General features: G+C 40.8%; 1 protein-coding gene across 1 annotated transcript; it reads right to left on the reverse strand.

Annotated features, from left to right (window-relative positions):
• Positions 1 to 1,100: 1,100 nt before the first annotated feature.
• LOC119804009 (membrane-spanning 4-domains subfamily A member 6B-like) lies at positions 1,101 to 10,930 on the reverse strand. The gene is given in 7 exon segments (XM_038315582.1): positions 1,101 to 1,286; positions 2,129 to 2,230; positions 4,023 to 4,223; positions 5,921 to 5,977; positions 7,412 to 7,546; positions 8,698 to 8,860; positions 10,793 to 10,930. Coding segments are annotated over 6 exon segments (828 nt in total). The 5' UTR covers positions 8,845 to 8,860; positions 10,793 to 10,930.
• Between the last annotated feature and the right edge of the window lie 8,990 nt (positions 10,931 to 19,920).

A 19,920-nucleotide genomic window follows, 5' to 3' on the forward strand; every position in this document is an offset into this window, starting at 1 on the left:
TTTGTTTCTTTCTACATATAAGAGAACACACACAATACTGTGTTCTTGTGTCTTTCTTATTTTATTGACTTGAAGCCTCTATATTCCATTTATTTTACTTCTGAAAATGAGAGGATTCCACTATTTATCCTGGCCAAATATTACTTGATTATATATGTATGCCCTTAATTCCTTATCTGTTCACAAGTTGATGTGTTTTGGGGGCTGAGTTAAGGTTATTAGCATTTAAGAACTAGGCAGAGATTAGTGTACTACAAATAGAGTGCTATGATTGCAACCTTACAGATGGTCTTCTGTGTTGTTGAGTAAGGCAAAGAACAGGAAGCAGCCGGCCAACACAGGATTCTTGGTGACTTTTCTGTCACATACACACACCAGAGCAACTCATTCTTTGGGGGAACTGTACAGTCTGTAGCAGAAGGGACAGGACCTATTGTTATTGCTCTCTAAAAGCATGCAAAAGTAAGAAGAAACTGTACCTCATCCCAGGTTCTTCTTTTGTCTCTAAGAAGGAACCCAGTGGGGAGAGTGAGTGTGCCTAGGCTACGGGAAGGTCGGTGTAAGTAAAACTAAAGGAAAGGAAGGAGTGGGAAACACCCTGTTCTGTGGTGGAGTACATATTAGAACATATGAAAGGCAACAACAGAATATCAAAATAATGTGTTTATGTATCACAGGGGTCTTGATCTGTGCTTAATGACAAAACAAGAAAAACCCTTACAAAATACCATAAATTCATAAAGATATTTATTTAGAAAGAAATAACATGTACAGTTCTTAAGACTTCATTGCAGGTCACTTGATTCTACATACTAATGAATAAAATTTTTATAATGAAAGACCCATGCCATCACAGGAATTCTGAGCGCAAAGATCATATGGGAGATATTGTAGTTAATTTAAGGGAACAAGGAAATGTTGCTCCTTTGCTCTGCCAGATCCCCTGAAACATTCTGTTAATTTTCAAAGAAATATCTGGGGCTCTTTGGCCACTATTCATAGGTCTGAACTTTGGCTGAAGCCAACGTCATGATAATCAAGAGGATGTGACTGAACACATTACTGATATTCAGGTTTTAAACAGCTATATTTTAGGAAGCTTAAGCATTGCTGCGCTGTGATGGTTTGATTTTCTGCATTATCTTGAAGATAGATTCTCTGCTGTATACTTCCAAATTTGTTTTTATTCTTAAAAAAACTAATTATTGTTCATATACAGGGTTACACAGTGACTTTGATTCCATGTTGGATTCATTCTTTGAGTTACGAGACAGGAAAATCACATTCTAGAATAAAGAAAATATTCAGTTTCAGACTACAAATGATTTTATATATATTACATATATGTATATATACATATACATAAGCATTTATATACATATGCACATAGGAAGGTAGATACAAAGACGCATGTGTGTGTATATATGACAGTATTTCATTCATACATAGAATTTATAGCTATTCCAGGATAAGAATAGCATATTATTAAGTTATGCACATATTTGATATATATTATCTAATCTTCATTTTAACATTCTAACTAAGGATTTGGTCAGAGCACAGCTTTTGGTTCCATTACTGAAGACATGCATTCAGAGCTGCTGAGAAAGATTACATGCAATTATGAAACATCATTGCCTTCACATCTTTGATGCAAGAAAAAAACTTAAGATCAGAAGGAAGGAAGTAGAGACTGAGATGCTGACTGCATCCACTCCAGTGTGTAATTGGTCTTCACCAAGTCAAGGCTGTTAACAAGACTAGTCTTTGGCGGAGAAAGTAGCCCTCTTTAGAAGGGAGGTAGCTAGCCTCCAGCATCCTGAACACAGGCAAACTCAGCATAATCCCAGGATTTGCATTTAACTTCTCAGAGCCTCAGTTCCTTTGTTTGCAAACAGGAAGGAAGAAGCAGGTGATGTGTTAGGCTCACCCATTTCCATGACCAGATAATCCTCCTCAGCTACTCAATCGCCTTCTACCCCTTCACTTACTGCCCTGTCTCACTGTCCAAATGCCCTGACGTTAACGTCATGGTGACTGATTATCCTGTGTGTCATTCATGGCAGCATAGGGCAGCACATCCTAGAGGAACAAAGACAAGATTCCCGGAGGCCTCTAGCATACTCACCCGAGAGAAGTCAGAGTGACCCTGTTTCCACCACAGCGTGGCAGCGAGCATAGCCAGGCCGAGCTCCAACACACTGAAGATCAGCATCAGGGAGAGGACTCCCTAAATTCAGGAGAGGAGAAGTTGGGGTAACTGAACCAGCTGAAGCCTTGGTGGGAAGTGACTATAGAGAGGAAACCATCTCCACCATCAGAGAGTGAAGAAAGGACACCATGAAGAAGGGAAAGGGATCCCTCCAAACCCAGGCTTAGATCAAGGCCTGAGCCCTTCATTCCCTGAGGGGAAGTGGATGGAAGCCAAACTAAACCAAAGCTGTTTCATGCCACTGCTTCTTGCCTGTCTTGGGTAGGGTCCCTGACTACACTGTTCACTCACTGAGAGCCAGGACAGAGTCAGGGGCTCCTGCTCTTGATCCTCCTAGTGGGAGGCTGGGCAAGTCTCTGCTTCTCTGTCTTCTGCCTGCTCACTTCTCACACGTGTGTGATAATTTCGTCCACAGAGACTTGTGAGGGTTAGTGAGGTTCTGACAGTGCAACGCCTTTGTAAAAGTCAGCATTGATAGAACCTTCTTCCTCAGGGTGTGTTTCCTTGGCCTTTTTTCATGATGGTAAAAGGCAGAGAAACAGTCCAGTTTCTATAGTCTGTAACATCACAAACCAATTCGAAGAAGGACCTAGGTTAATAACACACAGCCCATGACTTCTGTCTTGAGGTGTCCTTCATGAAGGCTGCCTAACTGTAAGGAAGATGAATGCCATTCTGTAAACTTTCCCTTTGTCCATACGCAGGTATGTGTTGGAGCACACCTCCGTTATCTAGACACTGTCCCAGCAAATACACTCAACCCACTCTCTGAATTACAATGTGAAACTGTCCCATTATGTCCTCGTACTTTGTGGTCATGCAGAGTCCTTTCCAATGCTTCAGGTTTCTAAGTCAGGCTTAGTTGCTCCAGATATTAATTTACTTCCATTGTTCTGCATCTAATTTGCATATACCTTTTCTTATTGTGTTTTTTTTTTTTAATGAAGGAAGATACACTGAACCCAGCTCAATAAGGGTCTGAGACCCTCTGGTCATTTTCCAGTTTTTTCTATCTTATTTTTATTGTCATAAGGGAATGAATATCCTTCAGTATCTTCATTGTTATCTTACTCTATTTTCTCTCTATGCGTTAACGGTCAAATGTATGTCCTTGGATGTTCGAATTATAGGCATGTTATTCCTGTTATCATACTGATTACTTTCTTCCAGTGAAATGGAGTTCCTGCACATCTCTGTCAGTTACTCTTCTCTTTTTTTCTGAATTTCTTTTATCCTCATCTAGTAATCTTGTCTCTTTAAACTGTAATGAGGCAATGAGCTTGCCTCCACACAGGCATGATCCTGGTTACTGTGATCACAGGACGGAGCAGGCGCCCTGACATATGCCCCCTGCACTTCCCACACTCTGTCTCCCAGTTCTTGGCTGAAGTTTTCTCAGCCCACTTCACCCCTGTATCACACACATGTACCAGGTTTCCCCATTTGTGTCTCCAGACCACCTGAGCCTTTTTGGGAGGTTTTCCTATCTAAATTCATCAATCTGTGGGTCAAGGCTCTTGGTCTCTCATAATTTATGCTTTTAAAATTGAAACTTTTTTTTCAATTCTTAAGAAACTCTAATGCAATCTTTACAGTTTCATCACCTATATTATCTGGTAATTTTCCTTTGATTCCTTGCTATTACCATGTAACACTTATTCTAGATTTTGAATTCCATGCTTATTACTTTGTTTATTTATATTTTTATTTTATTCCCTGAGATGTCAAACCAGCAGAGTGAAAGGATTTCAAAAGCTAAGGGGAAGGCCACTCTTTTTCAAAAGCTACATGAGCCTTGGGGAATACTCACAGTCAGAACAGCCTTGGTGCTAGAGCAGTCGTTGTTGAGGGGACGGCGGTGGTAGAAATAATGCTCAGTTGGTGGAGGAGGTTTGCTCTGCTCACACTGCGCTGAGGCAGGATGCAAACCAGCCAGGCTGACAGAGAGGATAACGATGCCCATGAAAGCAAATAAAATACTCAGGATGTTCGTAATCAGGCTGCCCTCTACCTGAAACGGGCAACAGGTTTCATTCATACCTCTTTCCCACAAAGTTGCGCCAATTCCCTTTGTCTTCCTTAGCAGCTGAAAGATTAATAATTTGTTTCACCATCTCCCTAACTCATAGTTGTTTTCACTAGAAAGAGGAGAGGCTGGAGTTTTCCTTCCTTATTTTTCATAGGCTCCATTTCCTAGATGATATTTGATCAAATCTCTTTAAACAACATCTATCATTTGTATTGGCCCTGCAGAATGTCTAGAAACATACAAACCCAAAATGTAAGTGGTAATTGTGTGGATAAATAGGATTACAATGAAAAGAAATAAAATATTCCCCTGGCAAAATCATCCATCACCCATGACTTTTAATGGAACCCCATAATGCAAAACTGGAAAATTCTCAAGACAATGGGAGCAAAGGAGGAGGTGTGGACACCAGGTGTGTTCCCTGTCCCTCAACATTGCCAGTGCTGTAGTTTGGATTTGATGTGGCCTGAGACCCACATATTAAAGACCTGATCCCCAGGCAGATGATGCTGTGAGATCTCAGAACCTCTAGGAAGTGCTTCCTGATCAAAGTTTAGTCCTCAGAGAAGATCCTGCAAAAGGGGTATATCAGAAACAGTACCTTCATTCTTTTCTTTTCTTCCTTGCTGACATGTGGCACACACCTTTGCTCACTAAGCATGAGACACTCTCTGCCTATCTGTATGCATCTTCCTGGTAAGCCACCCCTCGTGGTGCTACACAAATTATTAGATATGGGTTAGTTAAGATGTGAGAATTAGCTAATAAGAGGCTGGAGCTAATGGGCCAAGCATTGTTTAAATGAATACAATTTGTGTGTTGTTATTTGAGGTGTAAAGCTAGCCATGAGGGGGTCAGGCAGGATGAAAAGCAGGCCTGCCCGCAGCTCATCACTACAAAAGTAGGTAAAGCAGAATTCTTAGCCAAAATAAACAACTACTGAGACTTTCACGATTCAAATATTCTGCTTCTCAGTTCAAAATGCTTACTCAAGCCCAGCAAAAGCATTCCCTTTATGGAGATATAGATGAAAGATGATTCTCATGTGAAGATTTTGTCTGAGGTTGTTCACGCATTTGAAGTGGTGAGATTATATAGTGTATTCACAACAAATACAATTTTTTAAAATAAGAAACATAACAACTACCGAAGAGTAAAATTTGAAAGCTTTCGTGTTAGACTTTTCATTCTATAGCAAAATACTTCACATAAACAACTTAAGCAACAAAATGTATTTCATGGATTCAGTATCTTGGCCCTTCTGAGTCTTTATCCTAAGGGATGACCCTATCACATTTTGGAAATAGAACAACCTCAGAGGTGTGCTTTTTAATCTTCAAGGTGCTTCCCATCAGGTCAAGTGGATGATCAAGATTAATCATTGTAGCCTGTTGCCTACTCAATGGGATCATAAGAACATAGTTTTAAATGACATTCCTTGGCAATGGTCTCAAGACATAAGGCACACTGTGATTTTGGTCACTGTGATAGGAAGAATGTGCTCTATACAGGGATATGGAGAACCCAGAATCAGCTCACAAAAAAAAAAAAAAAAAAAAAAAAAAAAAAAAAAAAAAAAAACCAAGATCTTATTTGTAACTTCAATGTGAAGAGCTGGGCCTGATGGGTGCTCCCTGAGTTCATCCTCATCAGTTCAGGGTTACGGCTCTTGTACTCACCAAAAACTTCGTTGACTTTGTCTCCCCGATGACTGACAGAATTCCAGAGATGATAAACTGCTCAGACAAGAGGAGAATACTGTCAGGTCAATTTCTATGTACAAAGTGATGACAGTGTCAGTCTCTGGGGTTCATGACAGACCTCCATGGGAAACGCCTCAAGGAACAAATGGCCAATGTTACACTTGGGCTCTCAGAGGAGTCCCTTTGCTCACATACTATTTAGAAAACACAAGAAAGGTAGATAAGAGTAGAAATATATCCCATTAAAATAAATAAAGACTTAAGAGGAAATAAAAACATATTTCGTTGATTGGAAAGGGACATTTTGGAATTAGATGATTTTTAGATCCTGAAGCATTGCTCTCCAGGGTGAGACTGGAAAATAGCTACTGGGGTTTTATCCCCTCTTTCATTAATAGAGCTATGCCACTCTGGTTTTCATATGTAAACCATGCAATCTTCTCTCAGTGACTCTCACTTGAACTTGTTGAAGTATCTTTTTAACGTGCAATTTTCAATCTCCCAGAATTTTAGCGAGGAGTATTACCACTACCTTCCTTTAGGATGTTGTCACATACTTTCCATTTCTTGTCATGCTCATGGCTGACATCATACCATCATCCCGGTGTCTAGGTGATACTGGTGTCCTAAATGAATTTCTTTCTCTCAGATTTTTATAATACTTTGAGAACAAATTGCACTATTTTAGTTCTTTAAATAAGGGATGATATTAACAAACACAGAAGACAAGAAATAGCACTCACAGTGACTGGTCATAAAAACTAAGGTAAAAGAGAACAAAGGAAGCATAAAGTTGGATGGTGAGATGCCCTTAACATGGTTTGTAAAATCAAATTACTTTCTCTGATTCCAATAAATCAAAGAAAATCAAGAAGCAAACATTCTTTATAATTGAAAAGGGGTAAAGAAATTTTGTAATTTCTATTGTAAAGTTAAGTAGCATATCCACATAAATAAATGCTGAGTTTTATCTATGTGATGCTGGGGCATGTGCATCCCATCTGTGCATCTGGCTCTGGAGACAGAAGAGCTGGTGGAATGCAGAGTCTCTGAATGGAACCTGGGACAAGGGACACTTGTGAAAAACTGGTGAAATCAGACAGTGTCTCAGAGTGAGATGACTAAAGCCGAAGTCATTGGAACAAAATGAGGAAAAGGTGGAGCTGTGGAGGCATCGGAAAATAAAATGCAGGAAAGGAAGGATTGTTACTGAACTGTAGTAGGCAGACAGGAAGTCACGGTGACAGGAAACCTCACCTGTGCATGAGACTCCTCTACCTATCTAGAGGGGAACTAGGCTCTGAGAGGAGGAACCTTCATGTCCTCCTGACCCCAGGCATGGAGCAGCTTCTGAGGAATTTCCAGTCTATCACCCTTAGTGCCTCAACAAAGCCAGAGCCTAAGAGTGGAAGCATTGCTGCCTGCATCCTCTGTTCTCCCGTCTTGTGCCCACAGAACTCTACTTACGCACACAGCTCCTGCAAATGGGTAGGCAGAATTTAAGAGGACAGAAATCACTGAGGTAAAGTGTGCGGTGGTTGGAGCCGATGCCAAGATGATGCCCAGACTCAGCACCATCACACCACACATGATCTGGATCGCCTGTTGAAAGAAGCGAGATGGGAGATTAAAACCAGCAATGACAAGTGGCACCTCTCCACTCCTCCCGTGGTGCTCATGAATTGTCACCTTCTACACTGTCCCTGTAAGCACACAGACACTGTAATAGCTCAGAGGTGAGGGAAGTTCCTTCTGGAGGAGGTGTGGCCCTGCCACAGGCTCAGGCCTCTTCAAGTACTTTTGTTCATGAACCCCTTTCATGTTCAAGAAATTTCCCAGCATCTCCTGGCTGGTGCTAAGTTGTGAGCCCTTAGTTAGCAAAGTCTCCTGCTCCTTCTTGTGGGGGGAAGAGTAAACTGAAATTCCTTCCACTCTGAGCACATTCTAATGGAAACCTCTGGGTGCCGCATCTCCCAGAACTCACAGAGCACCACACTGAGCCAGCCTTTCTGCCCACAGCCTCTCCAGCCCAGGCGTCCCTTCTAGGGATCCCTAGCCTCTGTGGGAGAAGGGACACTTTTGTCTTCCTGACCTCCTCCACCTCACAGACTCACGGTTCTTGTACATTTGGTCAAGCAACCTTAAAATTTTTGTTGCATGTACTTCAAAGGAATCCAGATGATGGTATGCCCAAGACCAGGCCAACAGTTTAAGTTCTGAACTGGGTAACTCAGAGGCCCATGCAGATAGTGTTAGAACAGACGACACTGAGAAACAGCCTTATCTCTCCTCACAGCACAAATATATGTTCTTTCTCATACCCTCCCTTTACCCCCGGAAGAGTGCCTTTAGTAAATCTGGGATGAACACATAGAGGAAATCCAGTGGTCTTTTTGTGCTGCCTCCTCTCCCTAAAGGGGAGAAAGGTATTCTTTACTCAGTGAGCACCAAGAATGTATCCACAATATTTTCATAAATAAAATACTAGCAAACACTCTCTAAAAATGAAAAGATAAATTAAACAACAAAATCTCAATAACTTATATTTGCAATAAGGGGAAATACTTGTTAATTTGTGGAAACTCTTAGAGATATATACATCTTGCCAAGGGTTCTCTATAGGTCTAGACTACTCTGTGATCATTTCGTCAAAACTGAAGGCTGTCCATTCCCAAAATCTGTTTCTAGTTCTAAGACACAGTGTTTCCTTCTCTGCCCTCCACCCACTCCAGAGCGTTCTGAGTTTGATTTACCGCAATCACTTTGATCTCTGCCTTTAGATATTTCTTCAGGTTGTCTTGAATCTGGTGGGTAGGCTGGGGTTTGTCTGTTTGGGGAAAGTTAACTCCATTTGGAGAAATCACTGTGACAGTCTCATTGGTCACTACTTGTGGGATCATGGTGGAGCTTCCAGGGCTGGAAGAGAAAATGCACTCTGCTCTTAAAAAGAATTGTGCTCATTGTACTATTTTGTTGTCGTTGTTGATTTGCTTATTTGTTGGATTGGTTTGGTTTGGTTTTTGGTTGTTTGTTTGTATTTGCCTATTTGCTTTAGAAAGAGAGATGTGGAGAGATAGAGAAGGTATAAAGTTGAATGGGAAGGGAGGATTAGACAATATTGTATAAATTTTAAATTAAAAGCTAAATGCTTTGCTCTGAATACAATAAAGCCAAGCAAACTAACAAAATGTACTATGCTCCCAGGGTCTGCCGCTGCCTCCAGACTGTGCACCTTCCTGTATTCTTGACCTGTCTTCTGGCAGAAGAAACTGGTGGTTCAGAAGAATAAGACACCACACCTCGGATTCCTAAGGTCTTTCCCCATGATGTTAGGCACAGGCCACCAAATTGAGATAATAAACACATCATACAGAGAGACAGCATGAATCCTCAGGGGTTCCTGAATCCACACCTAAACGTTCACACAACATTTGCAAAATGGAGCTCCAGCTCTTTCCTCAGTTCTGCCTAGTTTAAGTGCATTTTCTTTATCTGATGACTTTTACCCTATGTTACTCTGCTGGTCATGAGATAATAAAATTCAGCCTTCATAGTTTTTCAATTCATGCTACATAACATTCAAAATACTTAATCCCATTTGTCGGTTTTGTGATTCTAATAGTACCAATTTTAGAACTAGCATTTTACATATTGTCATATTTTAGTAGAAGTGATCTTATAGTGATTTAATCCTTGAAAAAATCCTTTCTGCTAATTAATAAAATCATAATCAGAAAGAAAATCCAGAGGCAAAAGTTAGTTGTACATGTGGAAGTAATTCAGCTTTGCTCAGAGCATAAAAATCAATGTTAAACAATGTTTAGTGTTGTTATTATTAATCAGTTGCCTATACACAGTTGAGTGCTGTACCCCAGCTGTCTATCTCTCCCTCTTTCACCTCTGCCAATGGCAGCCTTTGTCTGAGTCTCCTCAGCATGGAGAAGCAGCTGAATGCAGCATTATGAGAAGTCCTGGGGTCGTACCCTGAGGTTCAAGGTCAGACCCATGTCCCTGTTGGTTGGAAGAACCAAGTTGTCTGGGAAATTGGTTTTTGAGCTCAGGTTGAAGTTGTACAATACTTTGATCGTACTCTGACACTCCTAATTCTGCCCAGTAAAGTTATGCCTTGAATCTGTGAGCAGAGTCAGTGACTAGTCGGCTGGAATTGGCCATAGAGAAGCCAGCAACTTGGATAGAGATGACACACAGGAAGGAAAGGGTGTGGACTAGAGTTTGAGCTTCCTCTTGGTTCAGCCAGGAGGGAAGGGACTGGTCTCTTGCAGTGTTTCTGACCAAAAAGCAAGGTCAGCTAGCTGCTACTCAGCCTCTGTGTGCTAGCAGGTTTTCACCCCAGTCTCTGACTCTGAGTCTCATTGGTTAACAGAATGATAGAGATATTTAATTCAAACCTATGTGGAAGTGGCAGAGCCTGGCTGTGGAAATGGAAGCCCTGCCAGGTCATGGCCTGAGTGGTCAGCAGGGTGCTGACTGAGGGGTTGTGGGGTGGCAGATGATAATTAAAATATCAATAGATTAATGAGTAGCAGCTAAGCCAAGAGGAAAACATCAGCTTGGTTCTCTTTTCCCAGGGCTATTCTCAGCCTTTAGGCTGCCCAGTTAGTGAATGAGTTCTGATCAGTTAGTGAATAGAGTTCTGCTCCCATTAAGATCATGCAGCTAGAAAGAGCAGGGCCAGAGGTAAACCAGATGCCTCTTCCCTTCTCCCATGTAGTTCTGAAGCGCCCCAGGGTCTCTAGTGCTTTCACGAGCATTGGCTGTTCCCCCTATCGAAATCCCAGAAAGAGAATACTACACGACATAGGGAGAAGCCTCTTTGGGATTGCCTACCTTGCCTGTGTGTCTCCCAGTCCTCCCAAGCTGGGCCCTCAGGATCCGAAGAGCTTTTAATGCTGGGTTCTCTCGGTCTGATCCTTGTTTTCTGTTGGTGAAGTTCTGACTGTCCCCAGCCCTTCTTCCTCTTTCAGTGTTCACTACCACGCAGGATGGAATGCGTACACACTGTGACCGTGTCAATGCAGCCGTACTTCCTATTTCAGTAACGTCCAGGAACTCAGAAAAATCATGAATAGAACCAGTGCTGGGAGCCTGTGGGATGTGATCATTAACACCCACCAGCTCCAAGTAATGCCCAAGTCCATGTTCTGGAACCTTACTTGTCAAAGTGTTAAACAGAGAACAGCAACAAGCTGGGGAAGCCCATGAAGATGAGAGAGAGTGACTTTGTAAGGCCTGTCTTGGTTTTAAGTAGTGTTTAATGAACTGTCTTGATTGCTAATTGTATTCCCAGTCATAGTAATATTGATGCTAAAACATTTCACCATATATAAAAAAGTATAATGATAATAGTAATCATAACCTTAGGTTTTGAGTGATTATTTAATAATATATAATAAATTATAATAATTGAACATATTACAATACTTAAGGAATTTATTTATACTTTTTTAAACTAATTTAGCAGCCTCTGAAAAGGCTGCAAGCAGCCGTTCATACCCTTTGATTCATTGCTACAACTTTAGAACTCTTTTGATGTTCTCCTTCTAACCTATGTCCAGACCCCTGGGCTTCTCAACAACGGAGGCGCCCTGGGAATGACTGGACACTACTAGGAAAGTCACCTACAGCGGAGGAGGAAGTGGGGAAGTTTCAACACCCCGTGAATGACTTTGACAGTAGCTCACTCAGGATGCTGTCATGAAGACAGATGTCCTTGTGGCTTTCAGTTCACAGTTCAGAAATTGATTTTGATCATAATTAATAGCACAGGGGAACCAGAAGCAGATGCAGCAACTGCACAGCCACACTCTGGAAACTTCCTTCTTCCTTTGCTTGAAAGGTTAGATGTAGGTTAGAAGGAAAAATTAGTAGAGTCCTGCTTCAATTCTAGATTCTAAGAAATCCATAGAAAGGGACTTTCCTGATCTGGAGTTGGTTCTCCTTTCCCAGCATGCCTATTGTCACTGTCCTTTTCACACCATGTCCTGTGGGCTCATCACTGTCCTTCCCACCATGTCCTGTGGGCTCATCACTGTCCTTCCCACCATGTCCTGTGGGCTCATCACTGTCCCAGGACCCAGTGAGTTAGTGAAGCTCAGCTATTCTGAGCTTTAACAAAGCAGAAGTGTGGCCTCTTGAGGGCAACCATTCCCACATTTGTCCCCAGGAGAATGGCTTAATAAGCAAGTTAAATCTGCCTACCCCAGATTCCTCCCCAGTCTGTTTGTCATCTGCACACTCTCACAATTTTAAATGTACTTACAGACGTTAATAGAGTACTTGAGATAACGCCTGTAAGATCACCATCACAAAGGCGCGCATAGTGACCTAAGAGTGGCATTTTTGTCGCACTACCCCATATCTTCCCCATGCATCTATTCCCACCATCAACCTTCTCTTCTCCCCAACCTTGGGGTTTGTGTGCTTTGTTTGGAGAGGGGACTTCTGCATCCAAGCCAAAGGCGGCTCTCCCTAGTCTCAGCATAGTTCCGTGCTGCCCTTTCACCCTCATTGTTCTCAGAGCGGAGTCAGCGCCTGTACCTGGAGACAGAAGACTATTAACAATAGCACTCCGTTTCGTCACCTAGGACCCTCTGCTCACAATCTCCTGTTCTCTCTAAGCACCTTCGCAAATGCCCTGCCCTCCGCCCAGTCCATGGGAAATGCCTCTTCACAGTCTGCATTCATTTAGGATTGCTGTTTCCCAACTTCTTTCCCCAAGTCAAATGTACATTCTTTGTTTTGCTGATTAATTAGTTTCTCTTTGCTTAATTTTCTCTTCTTTAGGCTACCTGTTGTATGATTTTTTGTAATGTCCTTTTTTTGACTAATTGCTATGCTTTCTGGATTTGATTTTTACTTTCCCCTTCTAAATATAGACATATGTAGTTTAACCTGCCTTAATTCTACTTCAAAATTATTTTCCTAGCATTTTGATTTTCTTCATTTAATAATGATCGCTCATAACTTTCTCAGAATATAAAGCTTATATATTTAGTCTCTGTTACTCTTCCACCACTCAGATTTCTATATTACTTTTTCCCTCTCCCACAACGTTATTAATGTCCAGTTTTATTAAAGATGCAAACACTTAATATATCAGCCAATTGTTGTATGTTTAACATTTTTAAAGGTGTTAACAGCCTGAACCTATTTCTTCTTTGGTTCTTTGATGTAGGATTTTGTGTAACCCAGGTTGGCTTCTAACTCACTGTGTAATGGAGGCTAGATTTAGCAATTTTATGGTAGATATTTATCTACATGTGCTATACATGATTGTTTCTTGTCATTTCCATGACTACTTTTCTACTCATCTTTATCAGTTCATTCACCATTAATTTATTATTCACTCATCACACATGTCTTACTGAACTATATGCACTCATCGTGCCCCTGATTTTACCTATGCATTTCACTAGACTTCATGACCTAATACCTACTACTCACCAACTGGTGAGCATCATTGAACAGTAACTGTGTTAGTAAATGTATTGATGAATCAAACAATATGCATCTTTTTTAAAAAAAAAAAACTTTGCCTTTGAAAAACCATTATCATTAGGATGCAAAATATTCCCACATAGAAAATTTTGTATCATGTTAAAATGTGTATATATAGAGAGGTGGATTTGGTGGATGTGTATAACTATAGCTGTTGAAGATTCTAAAAAGAACTATGAGCCAAGTATTTCCTGATTAAGTTTGGTTAAATTCCTAGGCTACTTTCTCATTTTCCTTTTGTTCATGGTTGTAGACATACAATAAAGCTAACTTATTCCTCGATGACTTTCCAGAAGGAATGTGTGTGAGACTCAGCCACAACAAGAAAATGGGAGTGGATTCTGGAACTATGAAACATTTTCGAGATGCCTCTTCTCTGGGCTTGTGTGTCTAACTTCCCAGTTAAACCAGTTCACTGTTTATCTTTGAAAACTCAGCATCTCTTTCTGCCCTGTTCACAGAGATCCACCTGCCTCTGCCTCCTGAGTGATGGGTTTAAAGGTGTGTGCCACCACTACCTGGTCCCACATATTTTTTTATAGATTTATTTATTTAATATTTTGTGTTTTGTGTGGTGTGTGTATGTGTTCCACTTGTGTGCCTGGTGCCTGCAGAAGTCAGAAGAGGGCATTGGATCCCCTGGAACCTGAGTTACAACGGTTGTGAACCACCATGTGGGTGCTGGGAACTGAAACCAGGTCCTCTCCAAGAACAAAAAGAGCTCTTAACTGCTGAGGTGTCTCTCCAGTCCCATTTGTTATGTTTTTGGTGTTTCTTTTCCTTGAGAACTAACGTGATGTACCTATACTAAAAGTTAGTTTAAAGTTATAAGTAAAGAAATAGACGTAGGTTTTGTGGTTGGATAAGGTTTTGGGTCCTGGAACACATCAGTACCTGTGGTTTATATCCTGGCAAACAATTTAAATCAAGCTATGCCAAACTAACACAGTTTCACCCCACCTCCTGCGGAGTCTGTGTAGTCTCTCAGGTAAGATGTGACACAAACGTAAAAAAAAAAAATGCCCGCAAAAAAGATGTGTGTGTGTGTGTGTGTGTGTGTTTGTGTGTGTGTGTGTGTGTGTGCTCTGCTTCCTGCATCAAAACCCTTGCACTTTTGGCATTACCTGCTTATGTTCTAAGGAATAGAGTCTGGTTTCTTCTGGAAGGGAAGATAGTATGTTTAAGTTTCCAGAGTCTACTAATGAGCTATTGCCATATATAGAAATATATGATGCTAATGGAGGAAGTTGGGTTGACATTCAAGGGAAAAAGTTTCCAGGTTTAATCTGATGCTTAAAAAATAAAGAACAAAAGACAAAGTTCTATAAGCAATTAAGACAGATTCAACAAAAATGGAATAAGAATAAAAAAAGATAAATGCCTTTAACTTCTTGAGATTGGTTTTGGAAAAGATTTAAAAAGGAGTTAAAATATTTTTTAAAAAGTTCTTCTGCATAGATTGCAGAAATATAAAAGACGGCAGACCGTGTGACTATTAACCACAACCGCTTGCCCTTAGCTCAAAATGCCATGAACTCTTAGCCTAGATGAAGATTTATATCAAAACTAATACAAAGCCATATCTAACATGATCAAACACAGACTCACCATGGGGACATTTGTCTGATGAAATTTCATTCTCATATATCTGATATAATAATTCTAAAATTAATCCGTATCACATGGAAAAACAATACATGCTGTTAAGCAATCTTTTCTATAGAAAGGATGAGCCTCATGCTTAGTAAAGACGCATTCAGATGCAATTCCTTTGTGTCTTATGTCTGTCATTCGCCGACTCCTACCTACCTATTCCCGAGACCCTGTCCCATCGGTCCCAGTGCCCAGTCACAACACAGGATCTAGACTTATTCCAAAATGAACAGTATATATTGACACATACGTAAAAATCAGTTTATCCAAGAATTTACTTACACATTTCTTTCTTGGAAATTTAGATTGATAGCAGAGTCTTTGTACTGTGCTTCTAACCAGAAAGGTAACATAAGCATTCAACAAATATTAACCAAACTAAGAATGCCTTGGAAATTTTTAAGGATGCCAACACCATTCAGTAAAACTTGTTGGGGAACATAATGTTCACCTGGACCCAAAGAGTATGTCTACTGGTACCTTCTCAGCAATGAATGTGAAAATAGATCTTTATAATATGGCAGCCAGTAGACAACACTTTTCTTACATGGAACTTTTCTTTCTCACGATTCTGGAGGCTGGGACTTCAGAATCAAGGCACTGTCCAACGAGAATGCTCTTTTAGTCTACAGGTAACTACCTTTCACTGTGTCTGCATGGAAGAAGGGCATGTGGGAACTCTCTGGGGTCTGCATCATTCCTGAGTGACCTGCTCTCCTACCTTAGACACCCCACAAACACTGGAAGTTAGGATTTCAACATCTGAATTTGGGGGTAAGTTTCAAGGACATGCAATATTTTATAAAACAATTGATCCAGACCAAGCCCCTAAATTACAAAACAATATAAGAACATCACAAAATGAAACCAGAGTGGGATACAACCCGAGCATCTAGATGATAGCACTCTTAAAAGACCAGAGAGGCAGCTATAGTTATAAGCCAACCATATTTATTTAAATATATGAGTAAATGTAAGACATATTATTATAGGCAAATTATGCATAATTTGTTTACATATAAATAAATACAATTTGTGGACAGTGGTAGAAAATTTAGTAGGAATTTTGTACTAGATTATATTCATAAACTTTGGAATGTACCGCTAATAATGAGGGTATATAAGTATATTAAATACTTTTCTCATTACTTCAACGAAAGTACAGATGAAAGACAAATAAAAAAAATAGTTTCTTTAAACTAATGGTTTCTGCAGGTAGAGACGGCCATTGTGAGGAAGGGATGGTGGGCAGGGCTGTGGTATTAGTCACATGATGCAGAGTCCATCAGTGAGGCTTGACCCAGAAGCAGCAAACGTATGAAGTCACTGGAAGGCAGTGTACGCCAATGGCCGAGTCAGAAGTGTGGCAGGTGGCAACTGAAGTTTAAGATGTCAGACAACCAGGAGGAAGCTCTCTGATGAGTCAGTCTTGGAAGGCAAGACCCCAAGACCACAGAACTCGGAATGTCTTGTTTCTACTATGCCTTTGAATGTTTGCTGCTGCCATCTTTCTCTGGTACCTGGCATGGTGTGAATGGGTGTGAGGAGATCCCCGCTGCCTATAATGTAATGTATTTATCTCATGGAATTTTCCTGTTCTATTTGGGCCTTTTTATCTGTAGGTTATTGTGAAAGTAATTCCTCCCCAAGCTGTACCGTCTATTTGATAATAAATGTGTTAGTTTATACAGAGTTTTGATGAATAAAAACAAATACAAGGAAATGTTACACATCTAGGCCCTATGAGTTTCACTTAAAGACTGCATAGATGTAGCTCAAGTTAATGATTAAGAAAAACAATTGAGTCCCAGGAGCCAGGCTGGCTGAAATTTATTTAATCTTAATCCCGAAAGTTACAGTCACAGGTTTCAGGGTGCATCATTAGCTGAAATGTTGGGGGCTGCAGATCCCTGGCCCCTTGGATTTCTTTGCCTGCCTCAGACCCTTTGCTTGCTGGAATGAAACAACTTGTTTTCCTGTGCCTGCAGTTGCTCTGAGCATGAGACTCTCATAAGTTCCTGATAGCAGGGGAGTGATTTCTGGTGGGTTTTACAGCTGGAAATCCCAGGAGCTGGGGCATGGCTATCAGTTAAGGATCCCTATATAAGCTTCCCTGGAGCACAATAAAGTTGGCATTCTTTTTTTTTTGTTTCCAGTTTATTTATTTTTTATTAAAAATTGCCATCTCCTCCCTTCCTCCTCCCCTTTCCCTCCCCTCCCCTCCACCCATACCCCCACTCCCTCCCTCTCCAGGCCAAAGAGCCATCAGGGTTCTCTACACTATGTTGAGTCCAAGGACCTCCCAACTCCCTCCAGGTCCAGGAAGGTGAGCAACCAAACTGACAAGGCTCACACAGAGCCCGTTCATGTCGTAGAGACCAAGCCCATCGCCATTGTCCTTGGCTCCTCGGTCAGCCTCCACCATCAGCCACTTTCAGAGAGTCCGATTTGGTCGCATGTTCCATCAGTCCCATTCCAAGTGGACTTGGTGGTCTCCCATTAGTTCTGTCCTGCCGTCTCAGTGGGTGAACGCATCCCTCATGGTTCTGACTTTCTTTCTCATGATCTCTCTCCTTCTGCTCCTCATCAGAACTTTGGGAGCTCAGTCCGGTGCTCCAATGTGGGGCTCTGTCTCTATCTCCATCCATTCTTGTTTCAAAGGATGACCTGTGGCCCGTGTCTGTCTGAATGTGTATGTTTTAAAATGTCCAGCCTAGTTCCTGGCTCGCATACTGTCCCATAGTGCAGGTGCCACACTGAAACAAAACTTTAAAATAATTTCAGGTTAGATCAAATGGTTTGATAATAGTTTTGAGATGAAAAAGCCCAGGAAACAATCTAAAGTTCACAAGGACACATAGCCAAGTTATAAATTCATTAGTTTAGGGTCAAAAACACAATTCAGCCCAACTGTTGCTAACTGATCATACTTTCCTGAGTAGGTTTGGCTGATGATCAAAGGGGATGATTAATTCCTTGTGCTCATTCCTGCCCACAATCTCCTGATATAAGAATGGCAATGGTGGGTATGCACCCTAAAGACTTAATGTACAGATGACTGATTGGTTTTCATGTGTAAAAGAGTAGGTTTGTGATTCCTTTAAGATTCCTTATAAGATTAACTGTCAAGATAAATACTAAAATTGTTGGGACTAATGAGTCCAGGCCTTCAGCTGCTCTTCCCTCCTAGAACCTTCTAATTAAAGTTACTAGAAGCTGTGCCTAGCTTAGAGGATCAGAGGATGGGATTTTCACCTGTTGACCATTGACTGCAGTGTATTTAAGCCTACATGGTGCTAATAAAGAGGGGCTTTGGTATCAGTGTTTGAAGGTCTGCGCATTGGTCTGTCTCTGCGTGTGTATTCTCAACCTCCAGCCCCTTTCCCGAGGGTCTAGCGCATAGAGCGCAGACCGGGGCCGCAGTGCGCGGCATAAAATGATTGATTCTTTCTTTGTAACCACAATATGCAGCCTGACAACAAAAGAGTTGGCTGTGAAAAAATACTTTTCTGCTTGCTCATGACCTGTTAATCTATAACAAGTTGCTTAGATGTAAATGTATATGGGTTGTTGGGGTGACTTTGTTTTAATCATATAAAAAGGATATGAGAAAACCTGTTTATATGTCTTAATATGTTTTATATAAAGAAAACCTGTTTTAACCTGTATTCATTATAATCATTCATCTAAAAATATGGTGTAAATACACTGTGATTCATACATTGCCTGAAAAACTTAGTTGGGATATATAAGCTGTAGAAAGAAGTACACAAGTACACTGAGGAATAAAAGAAGAAGGATACCATTAAGAGAGAGTGTAAATCAGGTAGAAAAATCTAGTATACATTGATACTGTGGATGTCTTTCGAGCCCTGTCTGGAGGCTGCTCCCCCCTCAGGAAGTGATAAGTGTAACCTTTAAAGCTAACCTTCAGTGACTTACTTTCACAAGTTTGACCTCATATTGGGAAGATTCAGCAATCTCTCAAAGAGTGGCATCACTTGAATACCAAGTGTTCAAACTTGTGAGCGTGCAGAGGACACTGTAGAATCAATCCACAACAATAAGAAACTGCTTTTTATGTTATGTATAATACATAAATACATACATATATGTTGTATGTGCTCTCTGTATCTACACTTTACATATACTATGTATATTCACATATATATGATAATATATAGTGAGAGATGCACTCTGTGTATATATGTGTGTATATTTAGGGACCAGGTATTCTGATTCCAATGACTTGTCTTCACTGTAATTTTTCCCTATACACTCTGGTATTATGTGATGCATATGTACAAGAGATTAAAATTGATTGCAATAGTTAGTGATTTAACATACATGTTGTCTTGCATACTTAATGTGCCTTTACATGATCATGAGTAGCCAAATCTACTTATTTAGCAAAACCCCAAATAAAATGTAGACTGTAGTCTTTACTTCTTGGAGACCTTGTTACAAGGAGGACCCTTTGTTCTTCCCAGCCACCCAGCTAGCTTAGCCCCCCGAAATAACCACACATAAATTTTATTAATTAAAACACTGCTTGGCCATTAGCTCTAACTTCTTTTTTTACATTTTTTTAATTTATTTTTTAATTAAAAATTTCTGCCTCCTCCCTGTCTCCCATTTCCCTTCCTCACTCCCTACTCCCCTCCCCCTCCCTCTCCAGCCTGAAGAGCAGTAAGGGTTCCCTGCCCTACGAGAAGTCCACGGTCCTCCCCCCCTCCATCCAGGTCTAGGAAGGTATAGCTCTAACTTCTTATTGGCTAATGCTTACATATTAGTTTAACCCATCT

The sequence above is a fragment of the Arvicola amphibius genome, chromosome 1, assembly GCF_903992535.2.
Source record: "Arvicola amphibius chromosome 1, mArvAmp1.2, whole genome shotgun sequence".
Lineage (NCBI taxonomy): Eukaryota > Metazoa > Chordata > Mammalia > Rodentia > Cricetidae > Arvicola > Arvicola amphibius.